Here is a 24,351-nt window from a genome sequence, read left to right as displayed (position 1 = left end):
TTGATGTAATTACAGTACCTTGTTGACTAGAAGGGGGTGAACGTTGTGTATAAAATCATCTACTTACAACAAGTAAGTGGCAAGGATCACAGCTTGGTCCTATTAGTAGATGTCCCCTGGTACGTATTCTGTAATTGCTTTAATTGATCTCTCTCCTAGCTTCCCTGAGCGGAAAATGCCACTGCAAGGCTGCCATAATACATGGTAAATATATTTCAGTCCGTGCTTCCGGTAGGGTAGGTGTCCTCCACCAACCTGTTTTAGCCATTGAGTTGTAATCAGAAATTTCAACTTGTTACAGCATGAAAACATAAATGCTTTGGTTGTTTTTTGGATTGTGCCTGTTTATAGGTTCTGGTTTGGCCTTGATGACCACCTTGCAGCATTAGCCCAGGAGTGATGAATACATTCTTACTGATGACACACACCTATATATGTATATAGATATAGAGAGACAGAGCATATATATTTATATGTGTGCTAGAGACAGTCTTATTTAAATTAATCTAAAAAAAAGTTTTAAATATCTATGGATGATAGTGTTGAAATACCAGACGGGAACTAAATAATTCTGTGACTGATTTATTGTGTTTGCAAGGAACTTCATCTGTCTGTTCTGTTTATTGCTGTTGTGAGAGCACGATCCAGCACAGAGCAGCAATTCGAGCAGTTACAAGCTGGCACATTGAGGAGACCGAAGAGTGCCAGCTGGGCCTGCGGAGAAGACTGATCCCTGGTTGTGTTTTCCTGAAAGTGCTTGGATGAGTTCCATGTTGTGATCAAGACGGACAAAACTCACACATCCAAGAGCAGTCCTTGAGGCACTTTTTAAGTGTGCTCTCCAGCTGTGTTTAATTACACCTCTAGCTGGGTAAAACTTCCCTCAAGTTTTAAAAGTCCCTGGCCCGTACCTGGACTCATGCAGCTTAAGGGATGTGACACTGTTTCAGATTTCCTACTATTCATCTTCTAATCCTTCAAAGAATCTTTCTCTTTTAATCCTTCAAACAAACATGTTTTCAAAAGACTTTGTTTATCAGCTACTAGAATGATTTGGCGTCTGTGCCTATTTGCATCACCTACAGAGAGAACAGCGACTGAGGAAGAAATGGTAGCCCAGCATGTCCAGTGATTAAGTTCTGAGTGATGACTGCTTTTCCCCTAAATTCTCATTCATCTTTATAGAATTACTGTAATTTCTGCAGGCAGTGTAAAGCTTTGATGGGGAGAGGGGAGTGACTTCTTGGGAAGTTTCTTAAAAAACACAATATATGCTTTTTTACAGAAAATTAATAATAAAACCAGGGTCTCAGAGGGTTACTATCTTCAAACATATAGGTGCTAGTGAGACAAACATTTCAGATGAATACATGATGAGAATTGTCAGCTGTAGATGGTGGAAGAATTCTTTGCAAATCCTGTCTGTAACTGCTGAGGGCAGGGATGAAGTTAGTCAGCTTGCATGCTGTGCTTGTTTTTGTGTGTTGTCCAGATTGTCGGAAAGCTTCACCAAGACTATGATGATTTTGAAGGCTCAGTGTTTGTCCTGTGCTGTTCTTCTGGGCTGTGCAGAAAGATAAGAGAAGTGCAGAAGCTGGTCTATGAGTAGCCTCTGTGTCATCAACTACCCCTTTGCTCTGGGAGAGGTACCTGGGGCTCCTGCATGTTTCCATTTCTTAGTTCAGGTTCGTCTTGCCATGTGTGTACCGTGAGTCCCAGTCTGGCTCTTTCTTTTCAGGAGCAGTGGTTACTGGGAAGGACTGGAAAACATTCTTGGTGCACGTGGGTCCCTAAAGAGCTTGAAGCTGGATCTGGTGCAGGCTCATGTTAGAGTCCATTTCAGAAGGTTTCCAGAAGTGTCTGGCCACTGTGTCTCTCACCTTGATCCATTTCAAATCCTGATTCAGTTGTTCTCCCCAAATTACGACGCAAAAAAAGTATCTCTGCATTGAACATTTCCTCCTGTGCCAGGCTGTGTGTCTGTGATGCACTCCCTGTACCTGTTAGGCATCTCTGCACCTAGTAGTTTTATCTCCCTCAGGCTGGACACAGTTAGCTTTGATTCTTTTCCATTTGCAAAGGTGCTGGCTATATGCTGAAAGTTTAAGCTTACCATCAAAAGAAAATACTTAAATTCTTACCTTCATTAATAATATATAGTTAACCACTATGCAGCAAAAGAGCACTGGCCTGCATTCTCAGCAAGGCCTTGTTAATGCAGGTCATTCAAGCTTGTACTTCAGAGTCCATGGAGGTAATCTGGTGTATAAGAGCCACAGATCTGGCTCATTTTTGACATGCTAGGAACTCTGGTGAATATGCTCACACAAACTTCTGCTTTGTCACAGTTTCCTCATGACCTTGGAATAAAGATTTTAAAGCTATCTTATGTTTAAAATTTTGAGAATGAAAGTCTCTTCCCTCATCTGTTTTTTCTTTACTTGAATGTGAATTATAGGAGAAAAGGTTTCATTATACAGTAGTACATTGTATCATGATTAGGGTCTCCAATACATATATTTATATTCTGTATGATTTTCATTTAAGCAGCTATTCTTGCTTTTCAGTTTCTGTCCATGTTGGTCCTCTGGCTATGTTTGTGTGCATAGGTGCTTCATTTTGTATTGTTCAGATAAGTAATATTAAATTTCCAAGTAATTTGAGCATGTATGTCTGTCTGCATGCCACCTGAACACAGAATCAACAATAGAAATTGTGTGCTATCTAAAACTAATTTAGTTAGTTTAGTTAGATTTATTGAACAGAAGTTGGAGGGAAGGAGGGTAATCTTTCTTCTGAGTGATACTTTTGAAAATGACTCCAGTATATTCTTATCAATGCAAAGCCTTGGTAGAATTTTGTTGACTTGCTATGTTCATTGCAAATGGAAATTTCAAATGCATACAGAAATTTTTATACCAAACAGTATGTGTTCCTATTTGCAGTTGATCAGATTTCAAATTATTATAGCCACATATAACATTTTAGTGAAAAAACTTTGATGGGAAGCCAGTTTATTCTGTTCTCCCCTTCTTCCCACATTTGTTGAAAAATCCTTTCCCTCCATCTGTCCTGGGTCCAGTTTGGCTGAATTTGTAAATTCATCCTAAGTCTGATGATTTGGTCTTTGGAATCATCAGCACTGCCCATGCTGCACCAGAGTCAGCAGGAGGACAGGCTGCTTGAGCCATGAGGTGTTGGACCTCTGACTGACGTACTGATTGTACATTTTGCTTTCTGATGTGCATTGAATCTACACCAAAAGAAACTTGAAGTATATGTATTAGAGGATGACAGGTGTCTGTTTGTCCCCTCTTAGAAGTTCACAGGCTGCTATTAATCCTCTGAAAGGTGCTTTACAGTTTGCTTGGTCTATCATTTCTGCAAGTGCCATTTACTCTAAAAGCATGAACTAGGGAACATTCAAATAAATATTTTTACAATATACTAAGAACATAGATTAGCAATGCCCAAATACTCATAATTATTCAGTGTGTTCCCTCAGTCTCATTCTTTCTGGGAAAGGAGATTTGAGACCCCCTCAGTTTGCTTAACTTCTTTGGAGTTTGTATGAGGTGCACAAAGACAGCCATTTTCAGCAACATGACAACAACGTTTTGTTTTGGAGTTGCATGTGCAAATTTTCTTTCTTGAAACCTGTGGGGAATCTCTAGGTTTTGGGGGGTTTAGAAAAGTCTATTGAAGTGCAGAAGAACAGCTTGTGAGCAAAAATGTGGGTGGTCATCAGCATTTAGTGCCTAAATTAGCAGCTAACTCTCAAAAACTGTAATAAACCATAGGGCAAAAAATCATACAGCGAGGGACCCCCACAACTGTGAAGTGACACAACATATTGGATGGGAAAAAAAAAATGAATGATTAAAACTTTTTTGAGGTATTTGACATGCTACATATTGGGTAAGTCTTTAAAAGAAAGTGTTAATTATGGAAAAGAAACCATATGAAGAAGCTCTGTATTACCTTAGTGCTATCAAATAAAGCTGATGTGTAGCCTAAATTAGAAACATGGAAATTTTCAATGAAATGAAAACTGCAGCATCCACAATGAGAAAGCAGTGAGAACGCATCCCTCACCAGGATATGGTATATCTGAAGTGAATGTGCAGCCCAGTATACTTGCAGTGCCTGTCTGTGAGAATGTGATACAATGCACCCTTCTGGTCAGGTCTACTGTGTGTGCTTGAACAGGCAGCATGAAGTGGTGTTACTGCACAACATATGGGGTCCTGCAACTGTCTCAGAAATCAGGAGAGGTTAAGGGCAAGAAAGAAAGCAAGCTAAATCTGACTGGATCAGGAAGAGATGGAAAGACTAGAGGTGAAGACAGAAAAATAAATTGAATGAAAACTTGGAGATCTTTGCTTACAGTAATTTTAACTTATAGAACCCAGGTATTAAAAGATAGGAAAATTCCTTACAGATGTTACTTCTTGTGTGTATGTGGAAGGTTAGGGACTTAGGTAATAAGAAAAGTAATGTGCTAAGGGTAATGCTGGGAGTTGCTACAGATATGGACTTGGCAGTGGGATAGATTTGAGACAACTCATTTAGATGTGAGATGCTTATACCCTGATAGCTGCAGGAAGAAAGTGTGCTCTCAAGTTCTATTTAAGTTGCTTGAGCTCTTTTGAAATCTTTTTAATGCCCTGGGCCTTGTTTCCATAACCTACTGACTTGCACGTTCCTGCATGGGAATCTTGCTTGCTTGTTTCTTGCATTTCTTCACTTTATTTTTTCACAGTTTATTTACCATCCCCATCCCTCTGTTGCAGTGTGATCAAGGTGCTCTCCTAAGTGTATATGGTTGAATGCCCTGCACAATCTTCCTGCAATCTTTTCACTGAGCTCACATTTGAAAACAGAATAGGGGCAGAAGAGCATCTTAAGGGGGGGAAATAAATGTGGTGAGGGCGGAAGCTTTTCTTAAAATCTTTCTTTCAACAGAAAGACAACAAGTAAGTTGCAAAGCCATAAAAGGTCTGACCATAATTGGAGCCAAATGTGGTCAGGTATGGCTAGGCAGGCTAGCCCTCTCGTGTAGATGTTTTTTCTCAATTTTAACAGTCTGGAAGTGGAACCTGTCTTTTAATCAGAAACCTGTGTTAGAAATGGTCTTCTAAAAGCAGTGTCGTCTGCAGGAAGAACTTGCAATAAATTAGTTATTGGGAAAAAATAAGTGACTGAGTGCAGCTTTTAAAAGTTTCACTTTGAAAAAAAGTGAAGTGTAAGGAGGGGAAGTGCCAAAGAGATAAAAAGCAAAGTTTTTCTTCCATTATATCTGTCATTTTATCCTATTTTAAGAGTTTTCCTCTTTCTGAATTCTCAGCATCTGCATTCAGTCCTTACTTTTGAACACGATTTTATTAAATAAGAATAAATATGCCATAATTAGATGAAATACGAGTCTCATAATTACAGGTGTAGAGGTGCTGTAATTGCTAAGACTTTGTGCCCAGAGAAAAAAATGACACAACATGCCAAGGCTTAAAATCTGAAATCTAAATTTATCAATCTGATTATTTAACCATGATTAGGGTAGTTTGACTTAGTTCCAGTATCCTTTGAAAGTTCTGGTGTTTGCAGCACTAGCCAAAGATGAAGATGTGTTTTCACTGTGTTTTTTATTGCTGGCATTTTGAAGAGATGTTGCTTCTGTTTGCCTATGATTCCCTCATGGAATCTTGTCTTTGCAACTGGATTATTTTGCCGTGCTATTGGATGTTTTTACCTGGAAGAGTGTTCCTAATACAGTAGAAATCAACTGACAATCCTGCATGAGGGATGAGACTCCTAGTGTATTTTATTCCTTGATGTAATTTGCCTGGAATGATATGAATTCTATATAAAAGTTTCTATTCCAAAGTGCTTCAGTCTATTTTAAAGCATTTACATGGTCCTATTCATGGTGTTATGGTCAAGGCTTCCCTTAAAAGGTTTTGGTTTGGGGTTTTTTTGCTTGGTTTAGGTTTTGTTTGGTTTTTGTGGGTTTTTTTTTGGGGGGGGGTTTGTTTGTGATTACAGTTTAGAAAAAAATTATTCCTTTTTAGCCTGTAAATTAATAATGCTAGGGACATTATTTCTATGTACACTTTAGATAGAGTATATTCCAAAATTGGCTAGTAGCTCTGTACTGCAATTTCATCTAAAGGTGATTCTCCCTTTTTCAAATTATAAGGGTGAAAATGTGTTAAAAATATTTTCTATTCTTGTACTTAAGAAAGTGACCCCTGGTTAATCCTACAGCATATAATTCCCAAGATGTTGTTTGAAATCCTTGACTGGAAGGCACCATAAAAGGGAAGTTCCTTATTGTTGAGCACTGCAGCTGTTCATCTTCCGAATAACCCCTCTGTTGTCTTCTTATATTAAAATAACCAGTGTAGCCCAGTGAAATTATTCGGTGAAGACTCAAAGCAGGCAAAGGGACATAAGTTCTTTTTCATACATGACCAGGATACATACTCTGGAAGGCATTCCCATAGTTTACTCTGGCTGTTAAGAGTTTACAAGGATTTGAAAAATGGTTAGATATATTCATGGAGAGGAATTCCAATAAAACAAAATGCAAGGAGCATGGGGGCCAAGGCGTTCTCGTGTTGATTCGTGGAGGAGTCAGCGTCTTCATCAGTGAACTGGTAACAGGGAGCATGCTGTTGATTTCTGTAATTTTGGATGGTATGAAGCTCTTTCACATAGTCAAGATGCTGTGCCAGTAGCAAACATCTCCAAAAGTAGCTCACGAAATGGAGTTCCATGTACTGTGATATGCACAGGGTAAACAGCATAGACAATGTCACTATGCTAGAGCGGGAAGCAGTGGTTGCGGATCAAGAGCGGTTACAGAGAGGTCTCCGAAATCCCCAGCTCCATGTGCGGTGGCAGGCAACAAAGTGAAGTATTACTTGTAATCAGAACTACTGTTCATAATCAAGAAGGATAATAAGGCAGAAGGTGCCATTTTTTCCCCACACATGAGCACTGTGCAGACCTGGACTCTGCTGCAGCAGACATGGAGAAGGTGTAGAGAGGATCAGCTGAGCTGCTGGAGGGAATGAGGCTGGCTGATGGGAAGCAACTGGAAAGGCTGCCACTCTTCCTTTTTAGTGTCTTTTTAGTGTTGGAGGGAGTGTTGGAGGGATACAGACCCTTGCACAACTCTGTCACTGCAAAACCACCTTATACCATGCGTGGGTTTGTTTGTGTTACTGATATTACAGCCCTAAAAGCTCTTGAGGCTGTTTGCTTCATCTCTAACACACCTGTGAGAGAATTCATTTGTGTTTAACTTTTCCTCACTGTTCAATGCTGTTTGTTTCTTCATAGTTCAGTATCGATGTCAAGTAACTGGCACTTAGTATTTGGACTGTCAGGCAAAGCCCTATATAGTTCTATAGAAAGAAAAGTATTGATCATAATTATTGCAATAAATCTCCAAATCAGCATTGGGGCTTCAGGTTGCAAGATCCTGTGCAAAAAAAATTGCAAGAGATAGCCTCAGCACTCAAAAATTTACAATGCAATAAGCAATAAAAGGTACAAGTAGGAAGGAAAGGAAATCAGTGATGATACCATATGACTCTTAAACTGTTCTCTGTTTGTGGACTGGATCTTTTGTCCTCCAATGTTTGTGCATTCACTAGCGGAAATGAGACCCCTTAAAACTCCTGTCTTGAGCAATTCTCTCTTCTCTCTTAAAAACTCATCCAAAGCTTTTTTTCCACAAAGATTCCTTACAGAATCCATTTTTATGCTTGTTAATACACGGATTTGAATTGCACATGCATAAATTACACACAGACTTGGAATAAAGCATGAGAAAAGAAATTACTAATCCATTAATGGTTGTAGACTTTACAAGTACATATTGTGCTACTAATGATTCTGGTATCAAGTGCAAAGGGAATATTTGCAAATTAAGCCCCAGAGCAAGACAGGGATGAACCTCACCTTGGAAAAGGGAAAGAATTAGATGAGCTGGTGGTTTCTTCCTCTTGGGCTGATATTCCCCCTTCACTAGGACATCAGTTCTTCTGAAGGAAACATCCTCTTTCCATGTCTCTGAATCCCACATTTTTACAGCACTTTTGATTTACTCTGTAATTAAAAGCTTCTCAATTTAACTTAGTTTTGACTTCTAGGGAGATAACTAATAACTAACCTAATAATTTATATTTGACACCAACTAGCCAGGTCTTCTTTTTGCTTATGCTGTGTATGTGGCAGGTGAGCAGTGATCATTTTTATCACCATAGAGTAGAAGAATAGACAACCGTCACTATAATTGTACTTCAAGTGTTTAATTGTTGGTTGTAGGACATTTTTGAGTAATAACTTCATAACAAAAGTATAATGTAATTTTTAGTTTTGCCACTTCTGTATTATTTTACTACTCTTTTTCTAGTGCACTAATGTGAGTTTTAAGAAAATCAGTTCAAAGTGTCCTGGGAATCATTGCATAAGGCTCTGGTTTTGCCTAGGAAAAAACAAACATAGCTTTCAGATAAACATAAAAGCACCAGCTGTTTTCCCTCAGAATTTTTTATTTCCATAATAATTGCCTTTGGAGATAATTTTACAAGAAGAAGCATATAATATGTGGAAATATTTAAGAATATGTTTACAATAATTCTATTACTGTAAATACAAAGACTAGTTGTCATGCCCCAGTAACTGCTCCAGAGGTCTGTATTGGGGAAAAAAAAAACAAACAAAACAAACAAACTATAAGAAAGTTCCAGGAAGCAGCCCAGTTTCCCAGTGCCACCTTCACCATCTTGTGGCCATTTCTGGAAGCCAATTTGGTTTGTTTTTTTGGGACACAGTTTTCTGGTCTAGGCCCAATATAATTTCTTACTTTTCCCGGTGCATCTTTGCAGGAGCTTGACAGCTGCTCCTGTGAACAGGAACTTCAGTGATGTTGGTAAGTGCCTGCCTTCTTACGTGCTTAGTGCTTTGGCTTAGTGGTAGGACATTTAAATAGTTCAGTCCCTGACACGGAATATCCTGTCTCTTCCTTCTTAGAAGAGCAGGCAACCATTATACAAATTTTGGCGCTTAGATTGAGATTTGGCGTTGGCTAAAAACAGAGGTCTCTACATGAGCCCTGGTGCTTTTTGTATCCTGCCATCAGACTGGGATGAATTGTTGAATCTTCCCAGCCAAAATGGACCACCCTGGGTCATTAGGGTTGGTGACTAAATAGGCAGACTAGATCCATTGATACCTCTTGCCAAGTTGCAGTGAGAATGTTGAAGGGAACATTCATCTTGTCATCCTTACTTTACTTTTTTTTTTTTCACTAGACCCTGGCCCAGCCAACATACATCTGTGCATGTGCAGAGCTGGCTGCTCTAAGCAGGATGTGCTCTTTGCTGTGCTCTGCCCAGTTTCACACACCCATGCAATGGAAAGAAAGCACGTGCACTAACAACATCATGGGAGAAACACACTGCTATCAAATGGTGGTCTTTGCTTTGCAGCACGTGGGAAAATAAGTGCTGATTCAGACACCAGAAGTGAAGAAGTTGAGCGATATTATGTGGAAAATTTATTTTCGGTAGTGTGTGTCCTTTATGTCTGCCCCTGTGAGTGACATGAAATTTCTGTGCTGCTTCAGTTTTCTTGGATGAAAGGATTTGTATAACTCACAGAGGCAGTCTTTGCATTTAACAAAGCTTCATGATTGATGTCTCTCACTTCAAATCACCTGCCTTTCCATCTCCACAAAAAGGATTCCTTAAAATAATTTTGCCAACCACCTTGCCTGATTGCCTGCCTTTTTCCTTCCTGCTTGAAATCGCACTAACTTCATTTCTTCTAACACCAGTGGCTTCCTACTCTTTTTCCTTTGCAGTGAATTACCCTTCCATCTTCTGGTTTCCTACTCCACAGCATCTCTCTTGGTCAGTTTTTGATTCATAAGTTGTGTGAGGGTGATACAAACAGAAGCAAGAGGGAATTAACTTCTGATACTGATGGATTTTCATGTTGCAACTTAATATATTTAGATTACATAGTACCTGGTTCATTCTAAACAGCTGGCTTTAGACATGTTCCTAAGTGGAGTATGTGAAGTCTCCTCAGGAATAGTGTCTCAGATTTGCAGCCCTGACTTGTTGACAGTTTCTGATGGACAGAATAGTAACTGTTATTTGATGCATCTCTTCCTATCCTGAGTATTTCTTTGGTCTAAATGGCTGTATTGTTTTAGCATCTCAGTCTTTATTCTGTGCAAGACCCTGAAAAGATAAGAAAATGATTCTATGAGCCCATGTCAGAAATGGGGTTGAAACATGAGCCAGGCTTTTCCCAGGTCACATCCTGGCCATGCATGGGAACAGGTTTCCTCAGGGTACCCTGCTCGGAGTACCAGAGACAAGAAGAGCGTGCTCTCACAGCGACATTTTTCGGTTATTTTCTCTTTAGCTTTCTCCGTGGGTACAAAATACAGTCTTTCCAAAGCAAGCTGTCTCAGGGCTGTGTTTCATAACCACCAGGGGATAATCATTAAAGGGGATGGAAAGGTAGAATTATTGATTGAGCAACATGGAAGGCAAAGCATAACCTCTCTTTTGCTCATAAAAATACAGTGATTTTTCTCTGTTGTGGAGTAGTAATTTAGGTGGGTCTCAAAGCTGATAAGGAATTTTTTCTCTGGAAAAGTTAACTCAGTTTTTTACAGGTATATTCACATAGTAATAGTACCACATTAAAACAACTAGCAATTATAACTGTATATTTTGTGGATTTTCACACCTAAAGATAGTGATCATTCATTAGGACTGGTGAGTAAACAGGTTCTATGTTTTTCCATTCTGATTCCCATGCATTACACCTGGTTTTTCACAAGGACAGGTTTTTATTTCAGTCAGTTCAGGTAACAATGCACAGCAAAGGATGTTGTTAGAATTAATTATATTTTAAAATGATGCGTGATGTGCTGAAATTTATAATTTATACTTTGGCACAGATCCCTATAACTTCTATTCCTTTAAAAAAAGGGTACCATTTTTCTGGTTTTAGGAAGAAGGTTATTGGAAACATTCTTAATAAGAAAGGTAGAAGGGGGAAGGAAAGTGATCGGTTTTCAGTACACATTAAAGAAAGTCCTTTGTGGGACAGGGGTTTTTTTAAAATATTTTAAGTAACATTGGGCTGGGATTGGTTTTGGCCAGGTACTTACCTTTTGTAACTTAAAGGAAATGCGTAAAATGAGCACAAAATCACAGGTACAGTCCAAAAACTGCCACAGGACCAAAGTGTTCAAGTACGAAACTGAGCAGTTTAGTTGTGATGGACCATTTATTATGTTATTACTTTTTCTGTTAATGCATAAAATTCATTCCCTTCAAAAATCTTAACCTCTGTTCCCTCTTTCAGAAACTGTCAGTGTTGCTCTCAGCTTGTCTGTATGAGAGAGTTACACAGGTGTCTGAGACCCCAAAACGCATCTCCTTCTGTGATGATGCCTTTTTCTCGGTCAACGTGTATCACTTCAGCAGCAGATTACCTAGAGAGAGACATGTTAGGTACATCTGTACAACTACAACCAACTCTAGTGAATAGGGGCTAGAAATCTGTCTGTGTAGGCAAGTACCTAAGGTCATAACGAAAACAAAAAAGAAGAACACCCAAAGGATCGGTAAAGATGACACAAAACCCAAAATAATAATAAAAAAGGCAAAACGAGCCCTCATAAGCAAGAGGACTGTTTAATTGGGAGAGTTGTCACTGTCTGCTGTGACAGTCTGTCTTGACTTGAATGATGCTACATTCAGAATTTTTGCATAAGTCATGCTCAATAAGAAAGGTAACCCCTGGTTTAACTATATTCAGTGTATTTATTCTAAAATGGGGTGAAAAAATTGCTGATGCTTGACTGGTAATGTTTTGTTGGTTTGATTGAGTGATTTCTTGTAGTAGTAGGTAGCCACTGTCCATCCTCACATACCATATTCTCACTACCCAATGTTTCATAGTGACTGGAAAAATATACTGATTTAGATTCACTTCTTTGCTAAAGCAGCATTATACTGTACTTTGGTACCACTTTAGCTTTTGATTTAGTTGAAGTCTCTAGGGATTTTCCAAAAATAATTCTCTAAATCTTTTCCTTCATGCATTTATCCTGCATTTAGCCTGTGTTTCAGGACATATAAAATCCTGACTGTATGTGCATTATTGCAGAGTTACTGTACAGTTCTCTAACTAACCTGCATGACAGACCACGCTACAGCCCACCAGTGTACAGTGTTTTTGCTAATTAAAATGTGCTTTTATTTATAGTGTTTGCAGCAAATCTCTGAGGCATTAAGTTACTGGCCTGTAGAATGTGCTTGTGGAAGAGCAGAGTCTGTTTAAATTTGCTTAACAGTTTTTAGGATAACTTGTTGAGGATCTTTAGACAAAGGCATTTCACGCAGCTGGCTTAGCCTGAAGAGTAAGCCAATGTTTCGCAGTGCAAAGAAGATGTCTTAGTACTGTGCAGGTCTTTCACCAGGCCCCCAGTAACCCTGCCAAGCCCAGCAGGGTCACTGGGATGAATAAACAGCTTAGTAAAGGGAAGGATTAGCCCCGTTAACCTCAACAGCAGGGCTTTTAAGCTCCTATGCTACGAGTGCTGGGGCAGGCAGGCATCTCACCCTGCTGCAGCCCACACAGTGTCCCATCATTATTGCCAGTCCTCACAGTGCCTGGCAATGCTTCTGCAGTTTCTGTAACAGAGGAAAAATTAAGTGATGATTTGATTTGTTTTCTTAGATGTGACTGCCCTCTCTGGGTTTCAGAAGTAATTTCCAAGTAAGCAGCCGATGCTTTTGTTGTGTACCCTGACTCCCACAGAGTCCCTGGGCTCTGCTCCACTGCAACCATCTCTGCAGGATGCTGCACCATAGGTCATGTCCCAGACCTCTCTTCCAGGCTGGCTTTAGCTAGACTGATTCACTGTCTAGCCTGGACAGTGCAGGGGGGAGCAGAAAGAGAGTCAGGAGGGACCACAGGCAGGCAGCTTTCTGTGAGCATAACATCGATGAAAACATGCTCCCAGCAGGCAGGGGCAGTGGTAAGCAGGGTGAGGAGCTCCAACCCCCGAAGATTTCTTTTTCTTCCACAGCACTGTCCTGGAGAAATTGGGTGCTTATGGCTTGGACCAGTACATTTTTTGCTCAGTTGAAAAATAAGCTGGATGGCTGGATGCAGAGAGTAGTGGTGATTGGAATTACATACAGTTGGTGGCTGGTCACCAGTGGTGTTCCCCAAGGCTCAGTATGGGGGCCAGTCCTGTTCAGCATCTTTATCAGTCACGTGGACAAGGGGATCAAGTGCAGCTGAGGGAGCTAGGATTGTTTAGCCGAGAGAAAAGGAGGCTTGGGGGAGACCTTACTGCTCTCTAAAACTAACTGAAAGGAGGTTGTAGCCAACTTCAGGTTGGGCTCTTCTCCCAAGTAACAAGCAACAGAATGAGAGAAAATGGCCTCAAGTTGTGTCAGGGGAGATTTAGATTGGATATTAGGAAAAATTTCATCACTGAAAGGGTGGTCAGGCATTGGAACAGGCTGCCCAGGGAAGTGGTGGAGTCACCATGCCTGGTAATGTTCAATAGGTGCATGGATCTAGCACTGAGGGACACAGGTTTGGTGGTGGACTTGACGGTGCTGGGTTAACATATAGACTTCATGAGTTTAGAGGCCTTTTCCAACCTAAACAGTTCTGTGATTCTGTACTATCTGAGGCATCTGACATAAATTTTTCCCCATGTGTTCAAGCCCGGTGTCTCTAATTTCCTAATCATCTGGGTGGTGACTGATCTGCAAGCAAGCTGAGCGCAAAATCGATGCATGGCTTGCTGGCTTCTAAGTGTTTATATAATTTTCTGTAAGATACACACAATGTTCAGCTCATGTCTAATTGGTGCCATTTCTGAATGGAATGCAATGTCCCTTTACAAGTTGTAGGACCTTTGAAAATGATTTTAAGTAGCCTAATCGAGTCTTTCTGTATTTTCTCCGATTAAGGAAGTTGTTTGATGTAGTTTATTTTTATGACACTCAAGCCTTATGTTTTAATTGGGCACTTTCTGTTTGCAGTATTGGATGGTGCAGTGTTCAGTGTTTCTCTGCTTCTTTTTATTCAGTACACAAAAAGCAGATACCTAAAATTCTGCTCTCTGAATGCACCTGAAAAACTAAATCTTGCAGCAGTGGCAGGATTATGAACTGCTCCCTTTCTGTAAACCATTTCCATCTGTGCAAAACTGTGCAGCCCTGGTTTCAGTAGCATTTGGCATTGTCATTCCATGGATGCTGACATCACCACAAAGTGCAAGTCGATGACGAATCAGAACTGAGAAGAAGCAGTGGTGAAAAGGATCAGTCCAGGGGCTGTGGTGGCTTTGTTTCATGTTCTGTGGGACTTTTTGGACCCTACTCCAATTTCTAGGACTGGGCCCAGAATGAAATGTTCATCAGTGGTGCTGTCATGCATGAGAAATGGAAAAGTAAAGCAACAGAACATGATCGTAAACAGGGCTTGTGAGTCTCATAACCAGAATATTAAAGCCCAGCTCTTAAGTATTTTATAGCTGATTTTACCTTCTGTATTAAAGCACATGCACACACATGCGAGCACACAGAGACTACAGCAAGTGCCAGAGTTTTGATACCCACTTCGTCACAGCAGTGTCACTGATGACATGGTCACCCTTTTAGTTACAGGAGATCTTCACTGGTATTTCTTCTGTCTGTCCATTCACAGAAGATGCTGCTATACACATCCTTCTGAATTAGGTAGCAAAATGTTATTTTTATTTGTTTCTTCCAATCTGTTAGTTACCTGTGCATCTAACAAAGTATGACCCTAATAGAGGGAGGGAGTTTGTTATTCTTAAAATCACCAAAGCTCTGTCTAGCATGAAAAAAAAGATGCTTTGATCAAAGGTTGCACATTGCATACACTGCCTTTTTGTACTTCCCATAACAGCTAGGAAGAATCACAAAATGGATTTTTCTTCTCTTTGTCACGTATATATACACATTTCCCGGAAGTCTGTAGGTTATCTGCCACAGTTCTCTGGCTGCCAGTATCTTAAAGCATTGCTAAACTATGGACACAGTACTTGGTTTTTCAGGGTCTCAAATTGATTTTAAAATTGGATCTACCTGAATCCTTCTTCTGTAAGTGATAACTCTCTTTTGGACTTGGTTCAGTAGCATCCAAAGGTACTGAGGCAAGTAAAGGGTTGCACTGGATTGGTAGAAGTCAGAATCATGACAGTAGCAGGGGTGATGAACTTATTTTTGTGAGAGAATGAGAGTGTGCTCTAATCCTGGTCACAGACTACTTTTGCCATCTGCTATCTGTGCTTTATTTCTGTGCTGATGTTTTGGAGGAGATAGATGTATATTTATATACATATAAATTTGTAGAGATATATTTTTATATATATATATATATATAATTTTTTTTTTAATACATATGTATATCCACATGAGAGTGAAACAAAATCAAGCCAGGGAGATACAGACCCTTTAGAAGAGATTAGAGATCGAAAGGACACAAAGTAGGTACTGGTACCATCTCTGGAGAAAGTGATTATATTTGAGAGGAATGAGGGAGATAATACCTGTGTCTCAAAAATGTTGCTGCTGCGGTGCTGTGTGGCACAGCAGCCTTATTTTAATGTCTCACCATGCTATGTTAGCATGTTTTGAAACCCATATCAAATATCTTAGCAGGTGACAAGGTACTTTATGTCCCAGTGTGCTGGGAGATAAGGTGCAGCCAACATCTATCCGTGGTTCAGTACTTGGAGGTCCTAGCTCCCTGATGTAACTTCTATAGAGTTCTCGGTTTTGTACTGTAGCATGCCAGGTCATCTGCAGCAGCAGACAGTTTAAAATGCAGGCAGGTATCTAGTTCTGCATCTTCCAACTCACTGTTTCGTTCATCTCTTTGGCATCTGCAGTAGATCCTGGAGGAAATCTCGAAATGTCAGAAAGAAAAAAGATCTGAGAGGTGGAAGGGAAGGCTTTACTTTCCCCGCTATGTTCCTGAAATTACTGAGCAGTAGAAACACTCTTGTACATGGAAGACTGTCAAGTAGCATTTCTGAGAAGCAAAACTTCTCTGTAACACAGAAAGGCAGCAGCAGATTTGACTTGAGTGCAATGATATGTTTGTTTCTGTAAGATTTCTATCTGGTATAAAATTCATAAGTCATGGAAATATTTGCTCAACTTTTTCATCAGCAGTCACAACAGAAAGGCAAATGTCAGGAAGTAGGGGAAAAATTAGAAAAAAACCCAGGGAGTATCACTGTGCTACTGTACAAGTCCATGTTGTTTGTACAGCTTGTGTGTGGTGTGCAAAATCTGGTCCTCACATCCCCAAAAGGAGGTAGCAGAACTGGAAGAGGTCTGGGGAGGTCAGCAGGGACAGAGAGGGTGTAGAACTGGCCTCCTCCGGCTGCAGGTGATGGGAGGGAAGGGAAGCATGGTACAGGTCAGTCAGCTCACCAACAGCATGACAAATTGTTATTGCCAATCCACTCTGATGATTTGGGAATACCAAGTTTAGGTAGTGGGTGGACAACAACAGAAAACTGTCCTACCTTGCACACAAGAGCTGTGGACTTCCTTGCCACCAAATGCTGTTTATCTGGGTTCAGTAGGATGTTGGAGAAGTTAATCATAAATCAATTAACTCCATCCATTAACTCCATTAACTCAGCAAGCAGGAGTCGTTTACAAAGTCCCTGATTCAGAAAGTGCTGGAAGTTGGGTATATGTACTCGCTCTGTCCCCATATACTTCCTGGCTGCTGCAGGTGGACGTCTGATCTCACCCAGCACAGCTGCTTCTCGTATAATGTCATGGTTTTCAAGGCTTCCAAAGTGTAGGATCTGTCTTTTCATATTGTAACTATTGGAAATATCTCCATGAAAATTGAAAAAAAATTAAATTAAGAAAGGGGGGTAAGCTAAATGTCAAAGTTATATAATATATAAAGTGCTCCAATACTCCAGTATTGCATGCCAGAAAACTGTTAGGGTAGGTGGTACTGCTCTCAGGCACCTTAGAAGTAAGTGGCCTGTTTGCCTGCTGCAAGGAGCTACTAAAAGGGCAGCTGTGAAGAACTTAAGTACAAACCAGAGCCCAAAGCAGTCTCACATCAGTGTTGTATTACAGAGGTTGTCACTGTAGTTCTAATTGGCAAAAATCTGCCATGACTCTGGGCAAACACATCAACTTGCAGTTGAACAGATTTCTTTGTCCATTTCTTTGTAATTTTGTTTAACATGTGATGAAAACAGTTGATTAAATCATGTTTTATGAAATTGCAGTATCTCATATTTTTGAACTGATCGGAACGTGTGCCCATACAAAAGCAAGGGCAGGAAGAAGAGGAAACAGGAACAGCTCCATGGTGTACAGCTGTGGTTTTGTGGAAGGAGAGGAATAGGGGGAGGAGTTTCAGAGAGCCGCTTCCGAGGCTGTCAAGGTTACAGGTGCTGTTTCTTCTGTAGGTGAGTGGCTTGGGCATTCTTTCCTGACAATTGGCATTAGCTGTTTTCTTCCAAGAGAACAAAATTTGCATTTTAATTAGATTGTTGCCTTTGTCAACACTGAAGCATAACACAAGTCACTGGAAACTTTTCACAGGACCAGTGTAAGGATTTAAAATAACAAAAAAGCAATAGCAGCATTTACCCAATAATATTTTGAAACCTTTAGTTTTTTACCATTTCAGAGATGAGGATCCCATTATAATCTCTCAAAGAACTGACCATCAAATCTGCCTTCCTAGTTTCTTAGATCTCAGTATATATGGTTTTTTTGGAAGCTAGAATTCACTGTTTCAGATGCGTGAAAGCCAAAAGCTTCATGCCAGTCGGGTGCTCAGTACAAGAACTGAGGATCTGTACTGAGCTTGTTGCTTTGAGACACTGGTGCGATGGCAGCAACTGTGCCTTAGCCCTGGGAAAGAAATCTCTGCTGATAACAGCATGGTATGGCTCTAGTGGAGTCTGACAGCGCCAGTTGCGTACTTCAGGAAAACAAACAATGTCGTGGTTGATTTCAAGCTGCACTCAGAATTGATACAATATGTCATACTGAATTTTCTGCCAGATTTAAGAGTGATATAGCAAAATCTTCATCCTCTGTGAAGATGTGCAGCACCATTGACTGCCTTAGAGCTATATAAGTGTATACAGTTGGGGATGGGGCCCAGGGGTTTATAGTGTGCTGCACTGAACAAGTACCAGGTGCTGAAGTTGGGCAGAGTAGTGGTGTTGCCAAGAAGGAGTTTAGAAAGCAGGCAACCTCCTTTGTAGACCAAGGAGATGAAATTCACTATTCCTGCAGCAGCAGCAGCAGCAGCATCTAGTAAGAAATCCCACTGCTGCTTTGGGATTGGAACAGCCCCAGTTTACTTTGAAATTCTTAAAAACAGCTCACTTTTTTTGATGGAAATCTGAAAATTTTGCTAAATCAATATAAACTGCCAGCATTAAATAAAGCAGTAGTTTCAGCAACTGCCATGCCTTCAAAGTATTTTGTCCACTCTGAATGTGGAGAAAATTTAGTTAATTAGAGCATGGTGCTAATAACACCAAGGTCATGGTTTCAATCCCTGTACAGGCCATTCATTCATTCTGGTGGACCAGATCATCCTTGAGGGTCCCTTCCAACTCAGAATATTCTGTGATGCTGTGAAATGTTCTTCTTCCTCCCTCTGCTAAGGTTGAGACTGAGGAAGTGGCAGTCCTAAGTTATCAACACCAGCTTTTGTGTGTCTGCTGAATCTTGTGACCATTCCACTGTCTGCTCAAAATCTTCAATTCCTCAGTTTCCCCACTGTCCTTTTAGGCAGGCGGAGCATCATTAGAGGTTTCATCAGCACCATCCCTGGCAGGAGGTCCCCAGGGAAGGGCTGCTGGAGGCTCAAGTGCAGCCAGGGCAGCCCTGCACAGAGAGTCCACTGCCGCCGTCCCACACTGTACCCTCTCTCTGCAGGCTGGTTGCTTTGGGCCAGTCCAACCATGTAAGTCTGGACTGCTCCTCAGAGGAAAAGAAAATGGATAGGGATGAGCATTACCTGCTCGGTGGAAAGGGAGCCACAGGAAATCAAGAGCCAGAACTAGCGCGTACAGTTTGAAAATTGAGTGAGAGTCTTGGGTGAGGCTCAGAGGTTTTTTTCCGTAGAAGTCAGAGGCTTTGGAGAAATGATAAAAGCAGATTTGTGGAATTATTTCCTTGTGTTTGGACACTATATTATATTGACATTTATGTGCATGATGTTGCAGTAATACAGTTAGTTCAGCCTTTTCATTGATGACCTTTTCTGTAACATTAACCACAATATTGTGCGCACGTGATACTGCAAAGAAAAAGGCGAGGGCAAGGATGCCAGTTGACTACTGCCAGTTTAAGTACTATAAGGTTGGAAGTTGCAGTAATTATGGATGCAATGCAGAACCAGAAAATAGGCAGTTTTCTATAGAAAAGTTCCATGATACTGAAAAAACATTTGTTGTTGTCATTTATTTTTGTCGGGTCCCTTTTTTAAGTAGATAGGTATTGCTCTTCTGTAGGTTTACCCAAGCAATGATTTCCCCCATATTTAGTTTAACAGTTGAGATTTCTAACTTGTTGTATCTTTACATTTAGTAACTTTCTGATGTAAGAAGGACTCGTCACACATGGCATTAAGGTGTTGCTAATTGTGACTGGAGGCATTTGCATTATAAATCCTAGTGAATTATATTATGGGTTTTGCACCATTTTTACTTCATTCCCTGGTTGGTTTTTATAGCCTGTAACATTTACCTTTCCAGAATGAAATAAATCCTTCACAGGGGATTGACATCACTTTTGTTCCTCTGGTGCCTTTTATATATTGTTTAAATTTCAAGTGGTCTTGCAGGTATCATACAGATTCTCCATGGAGTAGATTCTGCTTTTAGAATTTTAACTCTTTTAACTCTTTATGTCATACAGCTTTGTAAATCATGGGGCTGTTACAGGCCAGCATGCAAACATTCAGGTATCTTTACCTAAAGTGTAGGTGAACATAAGAAGAATACTATATTTCACTGAAACAGAATTATAAAGATTAGCATTCAAATATTTTGAGCACAGTTCCACTGAGGACAGCATAGCTAACACTGCTTTATCTTGGCTGAAAGCTGAGGCGCCTCCCAGTGTGCAGTGGGACCCAGGAGTATGGCTTACACCCCAAAGTCCTTCTTCCTGTGTTGTCCAGCCCAGGATTACTTTGCACAGACAGACTGAGGGGACTGCAAACACAGAAGTATCACAGTAACATTAGGATAGTTAAGCAGTCGACTGTACATGAGATATGCTGTATTTCACTATCGATTCTGCATCCAAAGCCTTGAATGGTCAAGAAGTCACCCAAAACTTTGCAAGTAGCCACATGTTAGAGGTAATTGTCAACAGTCAATCCTAAAATTGGAATAGGCTGCCCAGGGAAATGGTGGAATCACTACCCCTGGAAGTGTTCAAAAGGCATGTGAATGTGGCACTTGAGGGCATTGTTCAGTGGAGAACATGGTGGTGCTGTGTTAACAGTTGAATTCAATGACCTTAGAGGTCTTTTCCAACCTTAATGATTCTGCGATTCTGTGCTCCTATGAAAACAAAGTATGGGCTTAAATATTCAGAGCATCAATGGATGCAACTTGAGGAAGAAAATTTCTGCAAGTCTTGCAGGTCTCTTCTGGAGGGTGTCTCTTCATTGAGGAAAGGCCTTCATTGTGCTGATTTGGCATCTGATTCTCAGGGTGTTGTGTCAGTACACGAAGACATAACCTGTTGCAAAGAGATAACTATTAAAACTATTTGGTTTGTGCTTTAGAATGTGAAGCATACATTTCTGTAGAAGAACTAATGCTCTTTGGCATAGGTCTTAAGAGTACACCTCCAGCAGTGGAAAACTGAGCCCGTATGGGATATATTTCCTTGTATGGCAACCAGGTTGCTAGCCAGTAAGTGTTTTGAACACCCATAGCCTTTAAGAATTTCAGCAGTATCAGATCAGTGTATGCTGGCCCCTGCTACACATCCTGCCCTGATGGACAGTGGTACTGAAGTGCTGTTGAGTGGCGAGGCTCTGCCTGAGCAGTTGCTGTGTGTGCTTATTGAGTGGAAGGGCCAGGTTTCACTGAGGACATGAGAGTGTTTAGACAGATGGAGGGTTTAGTGCTTCTCTACAAGTGTGTGTGGGTTTTCAAGGCAGAAACAGATGACTTTTTTTTAACAGAAATATAGAAAATGCAGCCCTTGCAGCTTTCTGCAGGAGAGAGATTTGAGGATGTCTGTTGAAGCAATCAGATTTGTCTTGTGAACATTGCGCTGGTGGATTTTTCTCCTGCCTCATCCTTGGAAATGAAGTTATTTCAGTGTACTATGAAAAAAGGTGTTTGTAGGTGACTTACATAAAGTGGAATATTTCTTTTTTACACGAAAAGTGTCTTCATTCAGAAGAGGCTGGAGCTATTCCACTGTCATGGAAAATGACTATATTCTCACAAAATGGAAAATAAACTAATCTGATACTTTGATTACTACACAAACTAAAGCACATGTTTCCAGTGGGAAAAAACTAGTAACATTTATAACCAGCTCTCTAATAGCTTACAGCAGCACTGTTGCATTATCAGTAGCTGGCATTTTCTGTAGCTCAAACCTGTATTGATCTGCACCATCAGTGTATGCCCAGGTCTCTGTCCCAGTTTCATGTTTCACGGAAAGGCTTTATTGCACCTTCCCGTGGAGGGCAGGACGGTCTGTACCAAAAACATCTAGCCATTTTGGAGGGCAGCATCCTCACATCCTTTGCTGTTTTTGTGCCTTGTGCACGATGCTCATGTTTTTTTAATGTGCCCAGTGTTTCTCAATTTGCATTAGGTTTCCTGTTGTTCAGGCCAAAAACTGCACTAGGCTGGATTACAGTGTGCTACTGGTATCGCATAATGATCTCTTTCCTTCTTTTAGGCCCAAACTGCTTTGCAGAAACCCTTGTCATTCCAGCAGGCCGGGAGGTGAAAACTGATGAATGCACTATATGTCACTGTACTTATGAAGAAGGCACGTGGAGAATTGAAAGGCAAGCGATGTGCACTAGACATGAATGCAAGCAAATATAGGAATTCTACAAATCTACGTACTTTTCGTGGTTTTTATAAAATATCTCACAGCAGTGAGCACCCTAGATGACCCAGGAGAATCTGACTGAGAAGATTCTGGAAAGGAGCAAAGAATAAAACACTGATATTTTGTTTTTCAAAGTAACATAATACTGCAAGGCAAAGAAGTGCATATATTTAAAACGTTTGGACATAAGAATACCTGTCTTAAATGTGTTATTTTCACAGTGAGTACACTAAAATACACTGAATAAAATATTCTATGTATTTCTATAATATCATTATAGAGCTTAAAAATAAATGTTTTATATAGACAATACAGATTGAAGTACTGTATCATTGCCTCTCTTGTTGTATACGTGCACCATGACTAAAACATTACATTTCTGTTCTAGTTTCACCATATGTGGGTTTTCTTGCTTTTTTTGTTTTGGTTTGGTTTGGGGTTTTTTGAGGTTGCATATTTTGAGTTTAGTGGGGCAGGAAAGAGCCAACATATGACAAAACTTTGACATTCTCACTTTTGGAAAAAAAAACGGAGTAGAATATGCTTTCTGAGAAAGTGTGTTTATTTATGAATATAAACGTGTTGTAATGCAGAGGTAGGTCAGCTACCATCTCTTAGTTCTACTGGTGCTCCTGCCTCTTACTCCACAGCCAAGATAACTTGGAGCAGTGGCTAATACAAAACTGGTCTCTCACAGCAGATGATAGAAAATATTAATCAGACAAATTCAATTCTTAATATTAATTTCAGACAAAGAATTTATCAGCGGGGCAAATCTCTCTGTGATATAAACAATATCACATCACATAGCTGGTGGAAATGGCAGCAAGTAACCACACAGCATCCTTAATGTGATGCTTAATGGACTTGGGAAGTGCAGCTTGGAAGGGCTACAGCAGCCAAGCAAGCCTGCACTGATGTGGCCACATTGTTAATTTGTGGGTAGGAGAAGGAGTATTGAGGAGAAAGGTTTAGAACTAGGTCTTTGAATCCATCAGAGGACTCTTATTATGGAATCTGACCTTGACTACATGTGAGGTGAATCATATCTCTGTGCTTAAGCCACCAACAGCCTTTGCTTAAATTCATTGTGGTTTTAGTTTTTAGTTTATCACCAACTCCAACATTACATCTGCTTGGAATACCCATTAAGGCAATGGCTCAAGAAAACACTTAAATATGGCTTTACTTTTAAGCATTTGATGGAGGGAAGACTTGATGAATCAATATCTAAAATCAGATGACTTGCTTAAATTCCCTCCTAATCCTTTGCTACTTATTCCCATGGTGTAACCTGGTTTCCAGGTTTTCATACATTCAAAGTGTGATTTTCCGGTACTCCTGAACACCATCGGACTTTGCCAGTGACATCAGTGGATCCCAGTTATCACCTCATGTCTGTATTTTGAGCGTGTTTCTGTCTGTCACTGTGCATTATTTGGGACTAAAGGAAGTATGTTTTGTCTAAAAATCATAATAAACTTTTAAGTATACCTATCCATTTCATAAGAGCCAGTAGTCCTTAGGAGCTAGAAAGCTAGCTCCTAAGTCAGTCAGGCCCATGCTTTATGGGCCTCTGCTTACTGAAATCAAGTATCTGTTTAGCTCTGAGAAAGTGCCACGATTGTCACTGGTCTTCCATGCATGACTCCTTGAGACAAGTGGAAGTATACCCATGTAGGAAGGAGTTGAGCAACTGGAGCAGAGAAAGTGGACTGTGTAGGATTGCCTTGCCAAATAGGCTGCTTGGTGTCTAAGAGACACATGCTTTTTCAGTGAAATTGTGAGAAACTCATAATTTTTGTCTTTCAGTGTATGGCCATAAGATTCAAGTTTTTTGAAATCTCACCTTGGACTAGTCACACTTTGCTTCTCCTTCACTGGAGGTTCCTGTTAAGCTGTGTACCATTTCCTAGGCCTTGAATTTTGCTCTTCTGGAGAGTTGTCTTTGTTGAAGTAGTGAGTGCAAACTTAAAACATATTTTAGTGTGTTTTTCTGGTGTAGCTTTTATAAATATTTTCCATTGCACATTCCTTCCAAAATATTTTTCTTTCAGTCCTATTACCAACATATTTATGTTACTTTTACTGTAGTAATAATTTGGTCCTTTCCATTTTGTATGAAACTTCCTGGGCTTATTTATCTTGACACCCA

General features: G+C 40.2%; 1 protein-coding gene across 2 annotated transcripts in view; it reads left to right on the top strand.

Annotated features, from left to right (window-relative positions):
* The window catches only part of VWC2 (von Willebrand factor C domain containing 2), a 55,140-nt gene extending 32,615 nt beyond the window's left edge, over positions 1–22,525 (top strand). For both annotated transcript variants that reach the window (XM_050326088.1, XM_050326096.1), the window contains exon 4: positions 22,038–22,525. In XM_050326088.1, the coding sequence (XP_050182045.1) occupies positions 22,038–22,189 (152 nt within the window). In that variant the 3' untranslated portion in view covers positions 22,190–22,525. The remainder of the gene's footprint in view (positions 1–22,037) is intronic.
* Positions 22,526–24,351: the final 1,826 nt, after the last annotated feature.

Source organism: Myiozetetes cayanensis, unplaced genomic scaffold (genome assembly GCF_022539395.1).
Source record: "Myiozetetes cayanensis isolate MyiCay16 unplaced genomic scaffold, myiCay2020 scf1, whole genome shotgun sequence".
Classification (NCBI taxonomy): Eukaryota; Metazoa; Chordata; class Aves; order Passeriformes; family Tyrannidae; genus Myiozetetes; species Myiozetetes cayanensis.
The sequence above is the reverse complement of the archived record's forward strand: the minus strand, read 5'-3'. Positions and strand labels throughout refer to the sequence as shown.